We start from the raw sequence: 19512 nt of genomic DNA, 5'->3' as shown, positions 1-19512 counted from the left end.
ATCTTGATAAAATGTTCTCATTCGAGAGTTCCACATCAGTGGCGCGTCGGTGAAACTCGATTGAACTACATGACGGTTCTCGTGAAGTTGCTGCGACGCGCATCTTACAGTAATGAGCCTCGTACCGCCACCTATAAAATCAATCGTGCACGAAATCACGCGGGTTAGCGGGAGTGCGCGATATCTCAGTCTCGACTTCTCTCAACATGGCTTCGTGCGTGCGGTGAGCTTGATTATTTTCGACTTTTTAACCTTCAAACGAACGAAGATACGGATTTATCGCGCGCGTCCGGGACGTCGCCCATTCATGTCGTACTCAGCGGACGTGACGAATTCGCCGGTCTCTCAGTACATGTAAAATTTCGCTCGTCGCTCGTACCGCGTTTTGATCGCGATGACGTGGCCCCCCGCGATACATTATTTATTTTATAAATATTTTTCTCAATGAACACGTCGCGCAGCTGGCCGTGGATCTAATCTAATCTGTCGCTGAACAAATACGATATCGACCACCATACGCAGCAGTGGAATTTCACAGTTTTACAAACGATTGTTGCCAACGTTTTACAGTCCGTCGCGGCCGCGTTTCGCGGCAGTGTTCTCGCTTTAAATCACTACCAAGCCGGAAGTAAAACAAGAAGAAAGTACAATGTAATGCCCGCTGACGAGCATCGCTTTTGCATATTATTATAATTTACGTCATATATATATACATATATGTATAGAATGCACTCCGTCGTACATCTCGCAACAAGTTCGATATATCCTCGTCCTTGTGAATTTTTCAGGTTGGCTCTATTTTTAGTATTATTGTGTTCTTCATTTATCGTCGATGCGGTCAACAGAGATAACTTCAAAAGATGCGATCAGAGCAGTTTTTGCCGGTAAGTTTCAGCCTTATATCTTAGATATTGGGTTGTTTGAAAGACACTGGTGTAATTATTGTTTTTCTTTCCCCTAAGGCGGTGCCGAAAGATGGAATCTGGAAAGACGCCGTATCAACTTCTACCAGATACTCTTGTACAGAGTGAATTTATGATCACTGTAGAATTATATAATAAGGACACAAATATCTTCTATGTGGTGAAACTTACGTCGTTGAAGGAGAACACGTTTAGGTTACACATTAATGAAAAACACCCCCTACATCCCAGATATGAGAACGAGTATGCGCTTCATGATCAGCCGCAAACAGTGAAATTGGATTCTGTGGAAAAGACTGCTGAGAGTATAACCGTAACAAAGGATGAAAACAAAGCTGTTTTGTACATTAATCCATTTAAAGTAGATCTGTACTCCCAAGGTGTTTTAGCAATATCGGCGAATGCTCGCGGCCTTATGAGATTTGAGCATTTGCGTACTAAGCCAGTAAGGTACATTCATATTACTACAAGACTTATTATCTTACCCTTAATAAAATATGAATAACACGTATCAATCATACATATACTGTTACACAGATCAGAACAAAGCGACAACCCAGAAGCTGTGGACACAAATAACAGTACGTTTCCTGGTGATGGTGCTGATGATGATCCTGGTGCTTGGGAAGAGAACTTCAAGGAGCATCACGATGCAAAACCGTTTGGGCCGGAGGCTGTTGCTATGGACTTCAGTTTTCCCGGATCGGAGCATGCGTATGGTGTGCCGGAGCATGCTGATTCACTAGCATTGCAGTCAACCAAATCCACCGATCCGTACAGACTGTATAATCTGGATGTATTTGAGTATGAAACGAACGAACGTATGGCTTTGTACGGTGCCATCCCGGTTCTCTATGCTCATGGGTAATATCGCTTAACAAATTAAGTTTTCTAATGAACTTCCTAAAAGTCATGAGAATATTTTGGCACACAATATATTCACATAATGTTTCAGAAAGGAAAGAACATCGGGTGTTTTCTGGCATAATACAGCTGAAACTTGGGTAGATATTTTATCAAGTGCAGACAATAACGTCGTAGAAAGCATCGTTAATTTCGTATCCAGATCCAGCAAAAAGTCCCAAGTGGATGCTCATTTCATGTCCGAGTCCGGAGTCATCGATATATTCTTCATGCTAGGTCCAAAGCCACTGGACGTGTTTAGACAGTACACTATTTTAACTGGCACAGCTCCTCTGCCGCAGGTATGTGAAAGATAAGTAAAGTGTAGTGAAATCTTTCATATCATGAGACTTATCGAGACTTCTCCTTTTCTTCATTATGTTCGCTTATCGTTTTCTTCGTTATGTATCTCAGATGTTCACTTTGGGATATCATCAGTCTCGTTGGAACTATAACGATCAGGATGATGTTGCAACAATCGCCGAAGGTTTCGATACACACGACATACCGTTAGAAGTTATGTGGCTTGATATCGAATACACCGACAGTAAGAAATACTTCACATGGGACTCGCGCAAGTTCCCCAATCCTCTCGACATGATACGCAATCTTACTGCCAAAGGGAGGAAATTGGTGGTTATTATCGATCCTCATATTAAACGTGACAGCAATTACTTTTTACATAACGACGCCACTAGCCTGGGCTATTACATTAAACACCGAGACGGTAAAGATTACGAAGGATGGTGCTGGCCCGGATCCTCGTCATATTTAGACTTTTTCAATCCGAACGTCTTTGAATATTACGTCGGTCTGTACAGTTTGGACAAGTTTCACGGTACCACCAACGACGTTTACATCTGGAACGATATGAACGAGCCCAGTGTATTCAACGGTCCCGAGATAACGGCCCTGAAAGATCTCGTTCACTACGGAGGTTGGGAACACAGAGATGTCCACAACATAAACGGACACGTGTACATTCGTGCAACGTACGAAGCTTTGTTCCGTCGGTCGGGGGGCTCTCTGAGGCCCTTCGTTCTAACGAGATCCTTCTTCGCCGGGTCTCAACGTTACGCGGCGATGTGGACCGGCGACAACATGGCCGACTGGAATCACCTACGCGCGAGTTATCCGATGTGCCTTTCGGTGGCTATATCGGGAATGTCATTTTGCGGTGCCGATGTCGCCGGTTTCTTCAAGAATCCGGACTCCGAATTGTTCATCAGGTGGTATCAAGCGGCGATATGGCTGCCCTTCGTCCGTCAGCATTCTCACATCGAGACGAAGAGACGGGAACCATGGACGTTCAACGAAGAGACCACGCAGGTTGTTCGCGAGGCGCTCAGACTTCGGTACTCCTATCTTCCGTATTGGTACACCCTCTTCCGCGAACACGAAGTGAACGGCTCGCCCGTTGTACGTCCTCTGTGGGTGCACTACCCGGCCGAGACGGAAACCTTCACTATCGACGATCATTTACTGCTCGGTGACTCGATACTCGTACGCCCGGTATTCCAGACCGGTGCCACCGAAGTGTCCGTTTACTTCCCAGGCGAAGGCAAGCTGGCGTGGTACGACATCGATACGATGCAACCCTATCAGCAAGCGGGGTACGTCAATATTCCGGTGACGATCCACAAGATCCCTGTGTTCCAAAAGAGCGGTACTATCGTGCCGCGAAAGATGAGGATACGACGCAGCACGGTCCCCATGAAGAACGATCCGTACACGCTAATAGTAATCGCCGATAATAACGGCAAAGCTGGAGGTAATCTGTATATCGACGATGAGACCAGTTTCGAGTACCGTCACGGAAAATACCTGTACCTAAGACTAAATTTGGCCGGCAATAAGATAACTTCGACCCTGATAGATAAGTTGGCTTCATACGAGACGCTGAGCTGGCTGGAGAGAATAGATATAGCTAATCCGCCTCAAGGAATCAAGTCTGCCCAGCTGCAGTTTCATAGTAAGTCGTCGGATTCAAATATACATGATGACGCACAGCAGTCTCTTTTATAACGTACACATCTATATTAATAATATATTTATTACTGTATTAATAATGTACATAATTTCTTTACAGATATGGGAAAATTAACCTTGGAGACTAAATATAATCCAAATAACAATGTATTAACAATACGTAAACCAGCTGTAAATATGGGCGAAGAATGGACTATTGAATTATTACATTAGGATTATGACTCCACTCATGATCTACTCAGTAATCGTAATCGATAATGCCACTTTTTTATTACTATACATGTTTCAGCTGTGATCCGGGTTATTATATCTGTTAAAACAATAGGGAAGCAAAATTTAGCTATTATGAGAACGAAATAATTGTTATCTTTTTTGGTAAGGGAAAAAAATTCGCTTGCAACGTTTTTCAGATATGCAATCAAGATGTATAATGTCGCAAAGCTGGGAAGTGTTTATACAAATATTGTCCTGTGTAATTTTTGCAACTTTGTTTTATATTATACAAAACCAGAAAAACAAAGTGTATAAATATTCCAGGCTATTATAGTTGATTACAACAAAAATATTACTTTACATTGAACGAGTATACACATTTATGTAATTAATTTAAGAGAATATACATTTCTCTAAATTTATCATAAAATACCATGTATCCAAATAAAACAACATTTGGCCGTGAAGTTGATATCTAAATTTATAATTTCCTATCATTTTTGCTGTTCAACAGCAAAAATATTTTAATATTTGGATTATTTGTTTAACAAAAAATCGTCGGATTTAGATTTAATAAAATATATGTAACGATTTCTTTCAGCAGAAAGTGCCTATTTCACATTTATACGCGTTCCGTTGGCGCATGTTTATGAGCTAAATATAAAAACACTATCGACGATAACGCTGATACCAAGAAAATAACATCGAACCATCTATGATAAAAATTAAACTGCAGTTCTCCTAAGACTTGCGTTATTATGATTCGATATTCCGCCGGCATGTTCATCCGCATAAGAAGTACAGAAGATACAAAATACATCCCCTAAAAACATGGAAACGAAAGTGACAACACCGGAAATTTAGAATGCGATTAAAAATACCTCCGTTATGAATTACGAGCGTAAGCGACTTGTAATTGAAAAAATACGTTATTCTCACCATTATTTGAGCAAGTATAAGTACAATAATATTTGAAGATTTGCTGCTGGATATAGCGTAGAAAAACTGAAACAAGAACAGTAAAATTAAGAAAGATAAATACAATTTACAAATAAACGCGCATGAAATATTGTGTTCGGATTTGACGTACCTTTGTTAAAGTTAACAATAATCCGCGTATGGACGTTACGACAATACAGCCGACGAGATAGAAAGAGATGTGCTGTGACCAGAAAGTAACGTCGATATTAAAACCGATCCAATGCACTGCTATCTCGATTCCCCTGGTCACCGGGTCTTTTTTGCCGACTCGGTCGAACACTATGTTGATTGTAGACTGTAAACACGACGTAAGTATCATTCACTTCACCCGATAAGAGGAAATTTCACCTTCTGGTTTTCGTTGACCGAATTTTCACCTACAATAAATATCTTCCAAGTACAATATAGAGAGAAGAAGTAACCCAAAAAATTAAAGTATTTTCCTTGCCAAGTGGCGGCCCATTCCAAGCGTTCTCTCGCGTTTTGTATATCGTGCGCTTCTAAAAACAACTGTCGCGATAATTCCTCTAAAGCGGCGACTTCGACTTGCAACTGCTTGATAGCTATAAACACATATGCATGTACGGTATTGCTATCTGTCGGAAGGAGACATACTCGCGAATCTCTCGGAATGAAGCGAGATATATTTACTTTCTTGATTTCCCTTCGTACCGCTCAACGGATTCAACATCCCCCACAGTCGAGATCGGGCTTCGGTCTGCCCGTCGGCTTCTCCTTTCTTGGCTAACGCAATTCTTTTCTTCTTCGCGATAATCATATCCATGGTTTGCAGCAGTCGTCTCTCTATTGATTGTACGTCCGCATAAGAGACCGGACGCATGAAATAAGCCATCGAAGTGTACGGGTAATTTACAGCGCCAAAACCCGAGAGGAGAGCCATCACGGTGACACCGATAACTCCTATTCGACTAACACCCTGTTCTATAGACAGCAGCCCTTTCTTGGGGCTTAATATGGGGAAAGGATCGCCCACTTTCCAGAACAGGTAAAGATAGAAAAAGTATATGACGACTGTCAATGGCCGTATTAGATTCAGTCTTACTGCACAGATCAGAATAAATTCGTCAGACGTTAAATCCTTCGGTGAAAAAAGAAAGACAGGCAAACAGAAAATTATATTGTGTATAAAAGGACATTCAGAAGTACATTACCAAATCTGATATTGCTGATGATAAAGTATGCTATGTAAAATGGTATCAGTACTATCACCATAAACAGAAGCATGTAAAGGCCGGCGTTCCAATGGAAATATCTAGAACTGAGAGAAGCAGTATATCGTACCTTAAGCGACACATTGGGATTCTATTTCTTACCTTGAGTCCAGTACCCCCGCTATCTCGAAAATAATTAGCTCAAACATGGTACATGACAGTGAGAAGGTCGCTGAGAAAATTAATTGCACTAGCCTATGATGAACCTCATAATCCCTGAACAGTTTCTTCACAAAGAACATCCATCCTCCTAAGAAGAAAATTACCTGTAAGATGGAAGAGAAATAAATAAAAAACCTGTCGTTATTTTCTTCCAGGAAAGATTCTGCCTATGTGAGATGAGCTTTTTCCCAAAACCAAATAATGAGATAAACTTATGAAATTCGAAGTGAGATTCAACAATTTTATAAAATAAACCGCAGGTCTTCCATTATGAAATTTATTGTAGTATTCTCAAATACATACATTTCATAATTCACATCGTCACAGTATCATCGACATTGACATATCATATGCTAGAGGGAGACAAATATATATATATATATCCATAAACATTAAAAATGTACAGGAAATCGTCGTTACAAAGACTCGACGATGAACTTTTTAGAATATATAATCGAAAAATTTGTCAGTGCCGAGTTTTACATTAAACTTTCCACCATCAAATATTGCCAGTAGTAAACTATTTCTTTTTTGATTCTTCATACACTGTATTAAGACACCATCGTATACTCTCTTTATAACCTATAAACCGGTTCCGGGTTGAAAAACTGATTTTCTCAGTGGAAACGAATTTCCACCTGTGTTACGAGAATCACGAAAGTATCCTCCAGGAAACCCATCTTCGGCTATCGCGGTTTTCACTTCGCATCGCGAAGTCTCCGACAGAATGATTCGTACTTGACAGGATACAAGCAGTTGCGAATGGCTACGTCATCAAACACATGCATATGGAAAGTTCGCACGTTTACCATGCATTCGATATTGCATTCGATCGTAGATTTGTCTAGCAGATAATAATGACAAAAACACATTAAATGAATAAGTGGTTGGTTAATTAATTAATTAATTGATTAATTAATTAATTATTTAATTAATAGCATAACAAATACATATTACACATAAAAATCGAAGAGTCACTTCTCACGATCACGAGAGATAAGTCAAACTCAACTGATAGTAAAATACAATAAAAATAAAGATAACGTCGTGTTCACAGAGTATTTTATAAATTAAAGGTTTCAATTTTGAAATATATTTTCGAATATACAGTTAACTTATATTTTACGGCGTTATATGGGTATAAATTAAGATCCAACAAATGTCAACGTGTTTTATAAAGTTTGTCAAGTTGTAACGTAAAAACGAAAAATCCTATATAAATGATCTTTATATTGCTTGAAGGTACAAACTTTTCCCTTTAATTTACATATACACAGACTGCGATGAATGATTTTACCAAGTTATTAACGTTGAAACGAAAATTCGTCTCAGCTTCAATTGTTTATAAAGGGTAAAAGAATAGACATGTGATATTCATCAATAAGTGGTTGAAAAGCTTAATTAAATTTTTTCTTTATAAAGCATTTATTAAATTCTTTATAAGAATAAATTTTTAATGTAAAGACTCAACTGAAATAGAGATTGAAAATTGAATGATCGTTATTTTTCATTTAACTCAACATATCTTAGCAGAAATAACGGCGACAAAATTATAATATTAATATTACTAAACTGAAAACATTGAGCAGTACAATGCTTTTCGAATTATCTCAATAGCGTAATTTTTGCCGAAGTTATAACCTGTTGAATTTTGTTTATTTTCCATACAATACGATAAATAAAATGTAACTCATCGTTGAGTAGTACTACTTAAAAAATGAAGATCCGCCTGATCCATTGTTGAGTCATATTACGACCTCATTCTTATGGAAAGTGGCGACTCGAAGCGGATATTTCGGAACTAATTTGCAACGTCACAAACAAAAATAACGAGTCTAATATGCGGTTAGTAGACCCCTTATTTCTTCGCAAAAATAACGGGTCTAACATATTCTCTATACCCGTTATTATTTCTTATCTTAATTTATACTTGCGTAACATACCGTAAGAAATAAATCAATTATACATTCGACACAATATATTTCAAAATTGGAAATTTTAATTCGCAAAATGTTTCTTAAATTACATCAGTATCATTATTTTTATCAAAGTTACTGCAAATTGAATTCAGCCTATCTCTCATAATCGAAAGAATTGATTCTCTAATTTTTCTCAGTATGTCTAATAATAAGATAAATATATGTATATATATATATGTAATATGTACATATATGTAATTAATGAATAATTTCATATTTTTTTGACTGATATCGTATCTGATATCCTTCGACTGATATGCGTAAGATTTCATTTGCAGAAGTGGCATTTCGATCAAGCTGAAAGTAAAGGAAGAGAAATTATAAAAATATGATAGAAAATAAATAAACGTTAGAGACAAAATTCAGAGACATTACTGCATATTTCGATACTTGTTTCGAGCGATGCGAATACATATGCTCGTTAAAGCCGGTGAGCATATATAATTTACGAAGTAATTGTCTGCTACCTGTCGCGCACGCACACACAAACACACATACGTGATGATAGGCGTGTGTAAACAGAGATCCCTCGTATGTATAATACTTCTTATCACAACGATGATTTAGAGCAACTCCTTATCTAAAACTTATGCATTTTCCGTTCGCTTTAGTTTCCGAGCGTGAGCCCATTGGATGTGTACCATCACATCGCGCGTTCATTTCCTCTCTTGCCAAAAATCGTGACGTTTTTAGTGCAAAAATCTATGCCGCGATGTGAATTATGAGTGAGTTATCGGGATCAATAAGGAAGTCACTTTTCGACCATACGGATTACAGATTGCGCTTCGGCTTCATCGATCTTTCATATTTTTCAAAGAGCATGTGGCTACGATCTCATTTCGAACTCACAAGCCTCGTGTATTGACACAAATAAGGAGATACAATGTAATTGTTTCGCGGAGTTATTACACCGTATTACAATTGGGTCTCGTATAACAAACCTTGTATAACGAGCTTTGTAGTCACGCGAAAATATAGATTTGGTAATTAAATTATTACATAATGCATGTACGACGCGTATATACGCAAAGGAAATATGCTATTATTTCGCTTAAAAGACTTATAAATTGATCTTTTGCTGCGAAATTGCACATTGTTTATCGTAAGACAGTTCGTCTTGCGGTCACGGCCTTGATATGTAAAAATAAAAAGAAATGAATGTATGATGTATATAGAGTCGATGAATCGGAAACCGATAGCTTTGGAACGATAGAGGGAAAGAATAAAAGATGCCGGGCACTTTGACATATCCAATTTATGCTGGCGTAGATCCACCTCTTCCTAGAAGACGAGCTCACACTTGGAACACACAGCATCGTTCGGAATCACGTGTGGCAGAAGTTAATGCGCAGCTTGGTCGGTTGTCTTTATCGGAACCTGCGGTAAGGTACTTGTGATAATTGTGTCAGTCATTTGTATAAAAAAAATTTCCAGTTTTATCCCAAAAAGTGCATAGTACGCGCTTTATCATTAGTTTTAAACGTATCTGCACGAAGTGTATTATATATTTCCAAAGTAGATGGATTATACACGGAGAAAAATAATTTTGCTGTTGTAAAGGAACCATCGTTGTTACTGCATATTGAGAAAAAAGTTAAAAACTTAAAAAAATTATTTATATGATATAAGATTTATTCTTGTGAAGTAAACCGTCTATGAAATAAGCCTTATATTCCATAAATAAGTTTTTAAGTGTTTTCTTTCTTAGTGCATATTTGTTGAGACAGCGACAAAATTTCATTAATATGATTAAAATAGCGAATTATTCATAATTAGAACAGAGACAGTTTTGTTGTCAGGATGGACAAATTCTGCCGAGTAAACTTGTTTTTTGGGCCGCATTAATTTGCTGTTAGAACGAAATAGTGTTTTCCTTAAATTTCTTAATTTGTCCTTACAGCAAAATAATTTTGTAGATTCAGCAAAATAATCCAGCAAATGGCAATTAGTACTCTTAACAAATTGTTTTGTCCTCACAATAACCGACAGATTTTGCTACGAACGTAAAATTTACTGTGTCAGCAAATTATTTTTCTCCATATATAGATTAAAACAATAAGACAAAATATACATCTTCGATTTTCGTCGAGATCTTATTCTTCAAGTTTCCAATATCGCCGTTTGTATGCGAATTATGAGACGACACATGAGAACTATTGCGTGAGAGCACGTAGCAGGTTTCCTAATCTGTAAATAATAGTTGACAGGTTACACAGTACTTCCCGTTGTATTTTGTCGTATTCGTAGAGACATAAGATAAATCACGTATTAACTAATCGAAAACGTCTCTTCATCACGGTTTCCATGGCGTCGCGATACTAACTCGGGAAACACATTTGTGTGCAAATTACACATTGTGTTATAAGAAATTAATTTCGAATCATAATAAAAATCAGTTAGTGCGATTTAACAAACGCGCTCGAAGAAATTTTCGTCCCGTAAAACTCTCGCTTTATTGATTCCTCTTAACGAGAGGCTTCTCTTTTCCCTCGGTATTTAACACCTCTGTAAATAAAAATTCGCAAATACAATATATCCGCAAATAAAAAGCATCTCGATCCTGGCAGCGGAAGATTGCGCAGCGACGAGAGTCGCGAGCGAATTAATCGTCATTTCTCGCGACGTCGCGAAAATCCGCGTTTAATCCGCGCGATGTGCGCGCGAATACGGTCGCTCGGCGCTTTTTGAATATTTAAAAGGAAGCAGGCCATCTTTGAATCGCCGCGCGGCTATGTCACATCCGTCTCGGCCGCGCAACAGTGCTGGAGAGGGGTTAAGACAAAATAGGTTTCTTGATGGCACATAAGAAACAGTGAGCCCTGTTAAATTGCAAGGAGAAGATCGGCCAGCGATTAGATTACCAATCGAACACACGTAACGTTAATGGCAGAGGAACATGTTTACGGTTACAATCCGACGGTCGGGACCGACAGCGATTCCGTACGTAGTCGCTTTGACAGTTTGACAAGTACAGGTTGGGTTCGTGACTGATAAAAGGCGCACCGAACGACCGATACGGGTGTCGCTTTTCAGACAGGCTATCTATTTCGTGTGTGGTTTGTCATGACACGCGGTCCCGCCACGTTTCCGAGTGCAACGTGCTCGCCGAACTCGATGACAGCGAGCCGTCCGCGACGCATCGGGCGAAAAACATAATCGTCGAAGTCAATTTCGCTTGCTACACTCCTTGTGCTCGTCGTAGTGCAGTATTTTATCTACGTCGCTAACACCCATCTCTCAAAGTGCCTCCGTTCTTTGTAATTTCTTTGTCTCGATATTGCCGTGAACGAGTTCTATCGGAGTGACTGCTTCTGGAACAATATCTTGTGCAATATAGCGCAATATTCCAGAAAGACTCGCCCACTATTACGAGATTATCTCTGTCTGTTTTCTCATTCAGATATCGCTTGTTGTAACTTTGTATATACCGGCCGTGTCCGGTCTTTATTATATATTATTCTTTAACTAATCCTCATTGTTACATTTGACAATAATGTGAGCGTGTATCTGTGGTATGCGATGATGTTTTCACATGATGATTTTATGATTTAGAGGGACGAGGCAACGAGCAAGTTGAGATTAAGAGTAATCGCTGGGCACCAATTGGCTAAGAAGGATATTTTTGGTGCGAGCGATCCCTATGTCAGGGTTGACTTGAATACGATAAATGGAGATCACACGGTGGATTCTGCGCTTACAAGAACTAAGAAGAAGACGTTGAATCCAGTCTGGGAAGAGGAATTTATATTTAGGGTAAGATCTTCACGCACTTATGCATTTTTCATCGCCTTCAATTTATATATGTAGAATATTATTAATACGAATTGTGTCTTTTTTTGCAGGTTAAACCAGTGGAACACAAATTGGTCTTACAAGTATTCGATGAAAATAGGTTGACGAGAGATGATTTTCTTGGTATGGTAGAATTAACATTGATCAATTTACCGAAGGAACAAGAAGGTCGTGTTATTCCTGGTAGATTTTATGTACTTCGTCCACGTAGGTATGTATCTTCGCTGACTCTGCTTCAAGCTACATATTATACAACACTTAGGTTTAATATGTTACACACCTTGATTTAATTGATATTATTTGTGTCTAGTTGCAGTTAACATAAGTTTTATAGCATTCTTTCGCTCCTAATCAATTAGCAGCAACGAGTCATCCATGACTCATCAGTGTTGATTACCTTTCTGTTGATTCCAACTAATTTAAGTTCCATTTTTCAATAATGTTCCAAACTTTACTGAGAATATATCGAAAGTATCTAGTTGCCAAACCACTTAATTCGGATTTCTTTGAATTCTGTTATTGCTTTGTATCATTTTATTTGCAAATGCAAAATGAGTAACTTATGAGGATATGGCTAGTAATCATTCCAGTCAGCGATCGCGAGTTAAAGGAACGTTGGAAGTATATCATGCATATATTTCCGATTCATCCACTATCGAAAATGAAGACAGGGAATTAGTATCTGATTCAGATGGATGGGAATTAGTACAGGCAGCGAATAACAGCGGAATAACTCCGGAAGAGCAAACTGCAGATGTATGTACAAGCAAAAAAATTGTTAAATCTGTTGATGCTAAATCGAGCGCAGTATTTTTTCCACATGTTTATAAGAGAGAATAACGCAAACTTCTCTTATACATGCAAATATATAAATGTTAAAATTATTTGCTTACATTATGCACTTTCGTACATGTAGATCATTATGGTTAACGGGCCATTGCCACCAGGATGGGAGGAAAGGCAAGACGCAAATGGTCGTACATATTACGTCAATCATATAGCGCGTTTTACACAATGGGAACGACCGACGGAAGCGTATGTAACGATATCCGTTGAATTCTCGGTTAATAATGCTCTCGTTCAAACATTTTATGTGAATGTTACATTCTTTTTTATAACAGGGATGCGACAGCACAGGGTGAAAGCGTGGAACAACGCAATTTGGATACCGCAGTCACTGAATTCCAACGAAGGTTCCATATCAGTGCCGACGATGAAGGCAGACATAGAAATTCGGTGATAACTCAGGTAAGTCCGACTATATTATTTTCCCCTCGGTAACTATTTCAAGCATTTATTTCGGTATAAGCCCGCAAAACACACACGTATATCGGAAATGAAAAATTAGACAACAAAATGTGTCATCTCTTTAAACACATAAATAAGTAGTTATGAGAATAATTGAGTTGTGAAATTTGAAGCGGCTTTGATGATCATGCTTTGTTTTGAATACAGTGGTTAAGGCTATCCCATAATATTGCTCCATTCTAGTTACTAACATTACATTTACATCTGCCTATGTACTAGAAAATCCTCGACTCTTTATAAGATTTTCTCATATTTGCTAACCTCCATTTATACAATTTTCTTTAGATTAGCTTGCAAATTAGAGTAAACGTAAAAATATGCCTTTGTTCCCTAAATATATTTCCTTAAATAGTTACATCTACTTGCGCTTTTTCTAACCAGTTATGTAGCGGATAACAATATTCTCTGCTTTCAAATCTCCATGTTGGAAGGCACACATTTTACCATCTCTATTTATTATATTTATATTCCTATGTAAGATACATGTGTTCATACGCACACACGCACAAAATATCTCGGTATGTACAGTCAGTGGGGAAAAAATGACGACACTTTTATCTCGATGAATTTCCAAACACATCTGATAACCAATAAGAACACTTAGTATTCAGTAATTCCCAAAAGATAAATTTTCCTATCTCTATCCCAAAAGATAAATTTTCCTATCTTTATCCAAAAGATAAATTTTCCTATCTTTATCTCTATCTAAAGTTTCCTATTTCTATCGGATACACAGACGTTTTCTGAAATTCATCGAGATAAACATGTTCCACTGGTTGTACTTTGATAATGTTGCTATCTATTGTCCAGTAGTGTACATTTGTAAAGGAACACGAACATTATCGCTGTTTATTCAATTAGATTCCAAAGTTATTTTATTATACGGTATTTCCTGTTGGCAAGGGCCTTTAGACTTTGTTTTAACAATGCATTTGGATGTGTAGGACCTTTATTGATATATAATTATGTTTCTAATAACGTTTTCGATTTACGACGGGATTGAATCGCTCCAAGAACAATTAATGACTTTGTCATAAGCTAGATGGAACTTATAATGTCATTAACACATTGACTGCCAACTACGAGATATTTCGTAGGTTGTTTACTTGCCCAGGACGCCAACTACGAGTTATCTCGTCGCTTCATTACTTGGTTAAATCAAATTGGCTTCTTAGAGACCAGAATCGTGAAAAGTTCCGTGGCAGTCAACGTGTTAATTTCTCCTTGGAACTCCAAATCCGCCTCAGACGAAAACTAAGAGTCGTTTTACGTTATGTCGTTTCCTCAATGTCAAAGAGTTACAACGTAATAAATAAAAATACAATGTGATAAAATTAGCAAATGAGTAACATTAGAGATTTAGATTGTATATTAACAAGATCTTAATTATTGGAAGGAAAATATATCTTTCTATTTTCAATAATTTTGATATAGATCCTTAGATGATGAAAACGAATTCTTACATTACGTACATTTAAGATTACAAAATTAATACGTCTGTCCACACAATTTGTATGATTAGCATGCAGTATGTAGAAATTTGTGCATGTGTGTGTAAGGATGGTGAAGTTCTACGCGAGGACGATGAAGATTCGGAAGCAAGAGATTGTGAGGGTGGGGATCATAGGGGAGGGGGTATTGGGGATACTTCTTCAGAGTCCGGACGTTCTGTCGATCAACGTGGATACCTTAGTGAATCTGAAGAACAGGTATTAACACACACAAAATTGTCGTATTGTGTTGTATTCATTTTTAGTTAAATATAACGCTTAATATGTGTATAATATATATATATACAGAGTGACTATTAAGAGCATGTTCAGGGGAAAAATGTAGAATGCAAGACATTTTATTGAACATGAGCGTTTTTACTTTCGTTTGTAACTTTTGTTCTTGAGGAGAAAGGGACAATGATGAAGTTAAGCGAAATAGATAGCTCACTCCGTAATTTATTTATAACCACTTCCCGTCATTATCTATTTTGCTATTTCACCGCTTTAGGAAAAAATGATAAGTTCACAGTAATGAGTTGCCTAATGCTTTGTTGTCTCTGATAACGAAGTATTCGTAAACATGTGGTGAGATCAGAATGTATTTTAACGAATGTAGTGTAGCGGAAGGGAAATATCTTGAATGTTTTCTTTGTAATTATCATAATTTTGAGAGTAAAGTCTGGACAATCTATGTGTTAATATATATAAATATATATATTTTTTTTGTTTTGTTAACAGTATGTACTTTGAAATTACCTCCTTCCCCCCCTTTCAAAATATGAACATGCAGTTAATATCATTCTGAATTAACATACACATGTGTATGCTTGTTACAGTGTGAATCGCGTATGAAAGTTCCCTCATTTCATGCATCATTTCGAACTGGCACATCCACTTTTGAAATAGAACTGAAACAATCAAATTATACAAAACATATACATTTCAATCACATACAGCTAACACAACTAGTTAGCATATATGTCGTACGTGTAATACATGTATTCGTAATTATATGAATGTGTTTATATATTTTAATAATTAAAACAAAATTTTAGTTTTACCAGTATTAGGTAAAATTTATTCACATTTTTTATTATTACATTTTTTTGTTCCTATAACATTTAAAATATACATAAAGTATAAATGTGGAATTTTAACAGAAAAGGTATTTTATTTATATAAAAATTAATATTTTCGTACATTTGTGTTCAAGTATTATCGCTTTATAAATTATTTGTTGCATGTACTTTTTAAAACTTTTTACATATTCTAAAAGTTTATTTTTCACTAAAAATCAAGCATGCATTTTTTCGTATTTCTATCATAAACTATACGCAAAATTGCGCTTTACTCAGCATTGTTAAAGTTTTATATTCAAAAATATATTCTCTGGAAATCGTGACGTACGCAGCACTAGCTTGTTGTATTAATAAATATACATATCGTTTTTTATCCTTTATTTGTATTGTTTCTTAGAATACAATATATGAATTTCTTTGTTGTATTTACAGACTGACGATAATGTTGACAGCCCGGCTGGTTCAAGACGTTCATCAGAACAAGTATGGTTAATGCTTTTTCATTGTATAATTTAGCGATTTATGCAATTCGATTTTCTTATTTTATTGTAAAAATTTCAGATTGAAAGCCCTAAACCAGTCCTCCCTCTATCTACTGATGAGGGATTGCCACCCGGCTGGGGTATGCAAATAGCACCCAATGGCAGAGTATTTTTTATCGATCACAATGAAAGGGCAACGACTTGGGTTGATCCTAGAACAGGGAGACCGAGTTCTATACCTAATCCTATTGCATCGTCAACTATGTCAAGAAGTGATTTAGATCAGTTAGGACCACTTCCGGAAGGATGGGAAGAAAGAGTGCACACCGACGGACGTATCTTTTTCATTGATCATAGTATGTGTATAGTTTCGGAGAATTCAGTTTTGTAACACGTCTATCTAGCTATCCAGCTAACAGGATGATGTTAAATGACGTTTAATAACGTCTTCTCCAACGTCAATAAGACGTCATTAAGATGTCATTCGATATTATTAAGATGTCATTTAATATTATTAAGACGTCGTCGACGTCTTAATGACGCCATTTCATGAACTGGATAAATAGTATCATATCTCGATATCTATTTACTTTTTTTTTTTTTTTATTATAGATACAAGAACAACACAATGGGAAGATCCACGTCTGTCTAATCCTCAAATTGCCGGCCCGGTACGACTACAAACATTTGATATTACAGTTTTTTTTCATATGTCCGTGAGACGTATATTTTCTATAAATGATTTCGAAATATTGATTAACTCCTCATTCTTTTAGGCCGTACCATACTCCAGGGATTACAAGCGTAAATATGAATACTTGAAGTCACAACTGAGAAAGCCTGTATGTAGACGCATTAATTAAATAGCTTATAATGATCTGATAGCATAAACAATGACGTAAATATGTTTATTATATATAAAATTTATTTATAAAATCTTATTGCAGAATAACGTTCCTAATAAGTTCGAGATCAAAGTCGGACGGAACAATATCTTAGAAGATTCATACCGTATTATAAGTTCTGTCAACAGAGTTGAAATTTTAAAGACGAAACTGTGGGTAGAATTTGAGGGTGAGGTAGGTTTAGATTATGGTGGCCTTGCAAGAGAATGGTTCTTCTTGTTATCCAAGGAAATGTTTAACCCGTATTATGGACTCTTTGAATATTCCGCAACGTAAGTATAAATAGTACTCTGCATACTGTATACCAGTGGTTTATACCAGTTTATACCGGTTTACATACTGGTCGTTCATAGATTGGAATAAAAAACGAATCTTTTTTTATCCTCAGAGACAATTATACCTTACAAATTAATCCTTGTTCTGGAGTGTGTAACGAAGAACATTTGAATTACTTCAAATTCATAGGACGTATAGCAGGAATGGCTGTTTATCATGGCAAGTTGCTGGATGGTGAGTCTCACGGTTATAATGCAGTAAAATGGTAAAATTATCGTAAATATTGATCTCAATATATCTTTCAATTTTTACACACAACACATTATTCCAGCTTTCTTTATCCGACCGTTTTATAAAATGATGTTGGGTAAAGCGATTGATCTGAAGGACATGGAGAGCGTTGATTCCGAGTATTACAACTCTCTTTTATGGATTAAAGAGAACGATCCCAGTGAATTGGAACTCACTTTTTGTCTTGACGAAGAAAGTTTCGGTCATACTTCCCAAAGAGAGTTAAAGCCAGATGGCGCTAATATTCCTTTGACGGATGAAAATAAGGACGAATATATAAGTTTAGTCATACAGTGGCGGTTTGTATCTCGTGTACAGGAACAAATGAATGCGTTCTTGGAAGGATTCAATGCTCTTATACCGCCGACATTGGTAAAGATATTCGACGAGCACGAGCTGGAGTTGTTAATGTGTGGCATACAACATATTGATGTGAAAGACTGGAAACAAAACACTTTGTACAAAGGAGACTACCACGCGAACCATCTTGTCGTGCAATGGTTCTGGAGAGTCGTTCTGTCATTCAGTAATGAGATGCGTTCTAGATTATTACAGTTTGTGACTGGTACATCACGCGTTCCAATGAACGGATTTAAGGAACTTTATGGCAGTAATGGACCACAATTGTTTACAATTGAGAAATGGGGAACACCGGAGAATTATCCAAGAGCTCATACTTGGTGAGTTTGTGACTAGAATAATGCATTTTCTAAAGTTCTGAAACTTCATTCGTTAACTTACGGCCATATTTATGCATAGTACGTGTGTATTAGAACAGTATCACGGAACAATTATTTTTTAGTTTTGCTTAATAAAAAAGTTTTTTTTTTTTTCAAGTTAGTATACAACGATACAAATTATTGTTTCAGTTTTAATCGTATTGACCTTCCTCCATATACAAGTTATCAACAACTCAGGGATAAGCTAGTTAAAGCAATTGAAGGTTCTCAAGGTTTCGCTGGAGTCGACTAGCACGAAATACCCTTATTCATGATGATATCTGTAATATAATGTATATACTATATATACATACTTATAGGTACACAGAAGAGTATACCGTCTTAATATGATTATCTATTTAACAACTTCCTGCACTTTAATGATTTAGTTGTTTCTTAATTATAAGCGACAACGTTAAGACAATGTGAGAAAAAAAAAATGTTTAAAAGTTAATATTATTGCTTAGCTTTCTGGGATAACTTCAACAAGTCTTTCAGCATGTTACAGTTTTAAAAAATACGTTGTATTCAGTGACAAATATTTGAATAATCTGAAATGCCGCTGAAATCTATAATCAGATATTGACTCTTATCTACTTTTAAAGAGATTTGCCATATTTTTACAATCACATTTTCGGCTTTCTCTTGGGAGAAGTAATTTGGCGGGTATAACAAGGGAATGATACTTTATAATATTAAGATGTAAATAATTTTGTATTATGATATTGATTTATCGAACGATTGTTCTCATTCGTTTTAATATATATATATATATATATATTTTA

At 36.7% G+C, this 19512-nt stretch overlaps 3 protein-coding genes across 9 annotated transcripts; 2 read left to right on the top strand and 1 right to left on the bottom strand.

Annotated features, from left to right (window-relative positions):
• Positions 1-121: 121 nt before the first annotated feature.
• Positions 122-4495, top strand: LOC106741099 (neutral alpha-glucosidase AB). Of its 2 annotated transcripts, none has more exons than XM_014612749.1 (7): positions 122-223; positions 789-884; positions 963-1373; positions 1461-1787; positions 1879-2128; positions 2241-3798; positions 3916-4495. In XM_014612749.1, the coding sequence occupies exons 1-7, from the start codon at positions 207-209 to the stop codon at positions 4026-4028; spliced, it is 2772 nt and encodes a 923-aa protein (XP_014468235.1). In that variant the 5' UTR covers positions 122-206; the 3' UTR covers positions 4029-4495. The 2 variants fall into 2 exon arrangements, with proteins under 2 accessions (XP_014468235.1, XP_014468236.1); XM_014612750.1 differs by lacking the exon at positions 122-223 and adding an exon at positions 248-651.
• Positions 4399-7202, bottom strand: LOC106741100 (Golgi pH regulator). Of its 3 annotated transcripts, none has more exons than XM_014612751.1 (8): positions 7042-7202; positions 6344-6507; positions 6182-6288; positions 5661-6071; positions 5391-5572; positions 5119-5304; positions 4968-5033; positions 4399-4851 (listed from the first exon to the last, which is right to left on the bottom strand). In XM_014612751.1, the coding sequence occupies exons 1-8, from the start codon at positions 7081-7083 to the stop codon at positions 4651-4653; spliced, it is 1359 nt and encodes a 452-aa protein (XP_014468237.1). In that variant the 5' UTR covers positions 7084-7202; the 3' UTR covers positions 4399-4650. The 3 variants fall into 3 exon arrangements, with proteins under 3 accessions (XP_014468237.1, XP_014468238.1, XP_014468239.1); XM_014612752.1 differs by having other exon boundaries at positions 6707-7134; XM_014612753.1 differs by having other exon boundaries at positions 6986-7134.
• Positions 7203-9012: 1810 nt separating this feature from the next.
• Positions 9013-19468, top strand: LOC106741110 (E3 ubiquitin-protein ligase Nedd-4). 4 transcript variants are annotated; one of them, XM_014612774.1, is made up of 16 exons: positions 9013-9267; positions 9558-9764; positions 11935-12135; positions 12225-12385; positions 12753-12930; positions 13091-13209; positions 13296-13422; positions 15042-15191; positions 16487-16537; positions 16616-16892; positions 17149-17207; positions 17313-17378; positions 17484-17713; positions 17830-17951; positions 18049-18688; positions 18878-19468. In XM_014612774.1, exons 2-16 carry the CDS (start codon positions 9612-9614, stop codon positions 18978-18980), a joined length of 2637 nt encoding a protein of 878 aa, XP_014468260.1. In that variant the 5' UTR covers positions 9013-9267; positions 9558-9611; the 3' UTR covers positions 18981-19468. The 4 variants fall into 4 exon arrangements, with proteins under 4 accessions (XP_014468260.1, XP_014468259.1, XP_014468262.1 ...); XM_014612773.1 differs by having other exon boundaries at positions 9013-9365; XM_014612776.1 differs by lacking the exon at positions 15042-15191 and having other exon boundaries at positions 9013-9365.
• The last annotated feature ends 44 nt before the right edge of the window (positions 19469-19512 follow it).

This window comes from Dinoponera quadriceps, unplaced genomic scaffold (assembly GCF_001313825.1).
Source record: "Dinoponera quadriceps isolate SergipeBrazil2010 unplaced genomic scaffold, ASM131382v1 scaffold367, whole genome shotgun sequence".
Taxonomy (NCBI): domain Eukaryota; kingdom Metazoa; phylum Arthropoda; class Insecta; order Hymenoptera; family Formicidae; genus Dinoponera; species Dinoponera quadriceps.
Note: the sequence above shows the minus strand (reverse complement) of the source record. Positions and strands in the feature narration are given on the sequence as shown.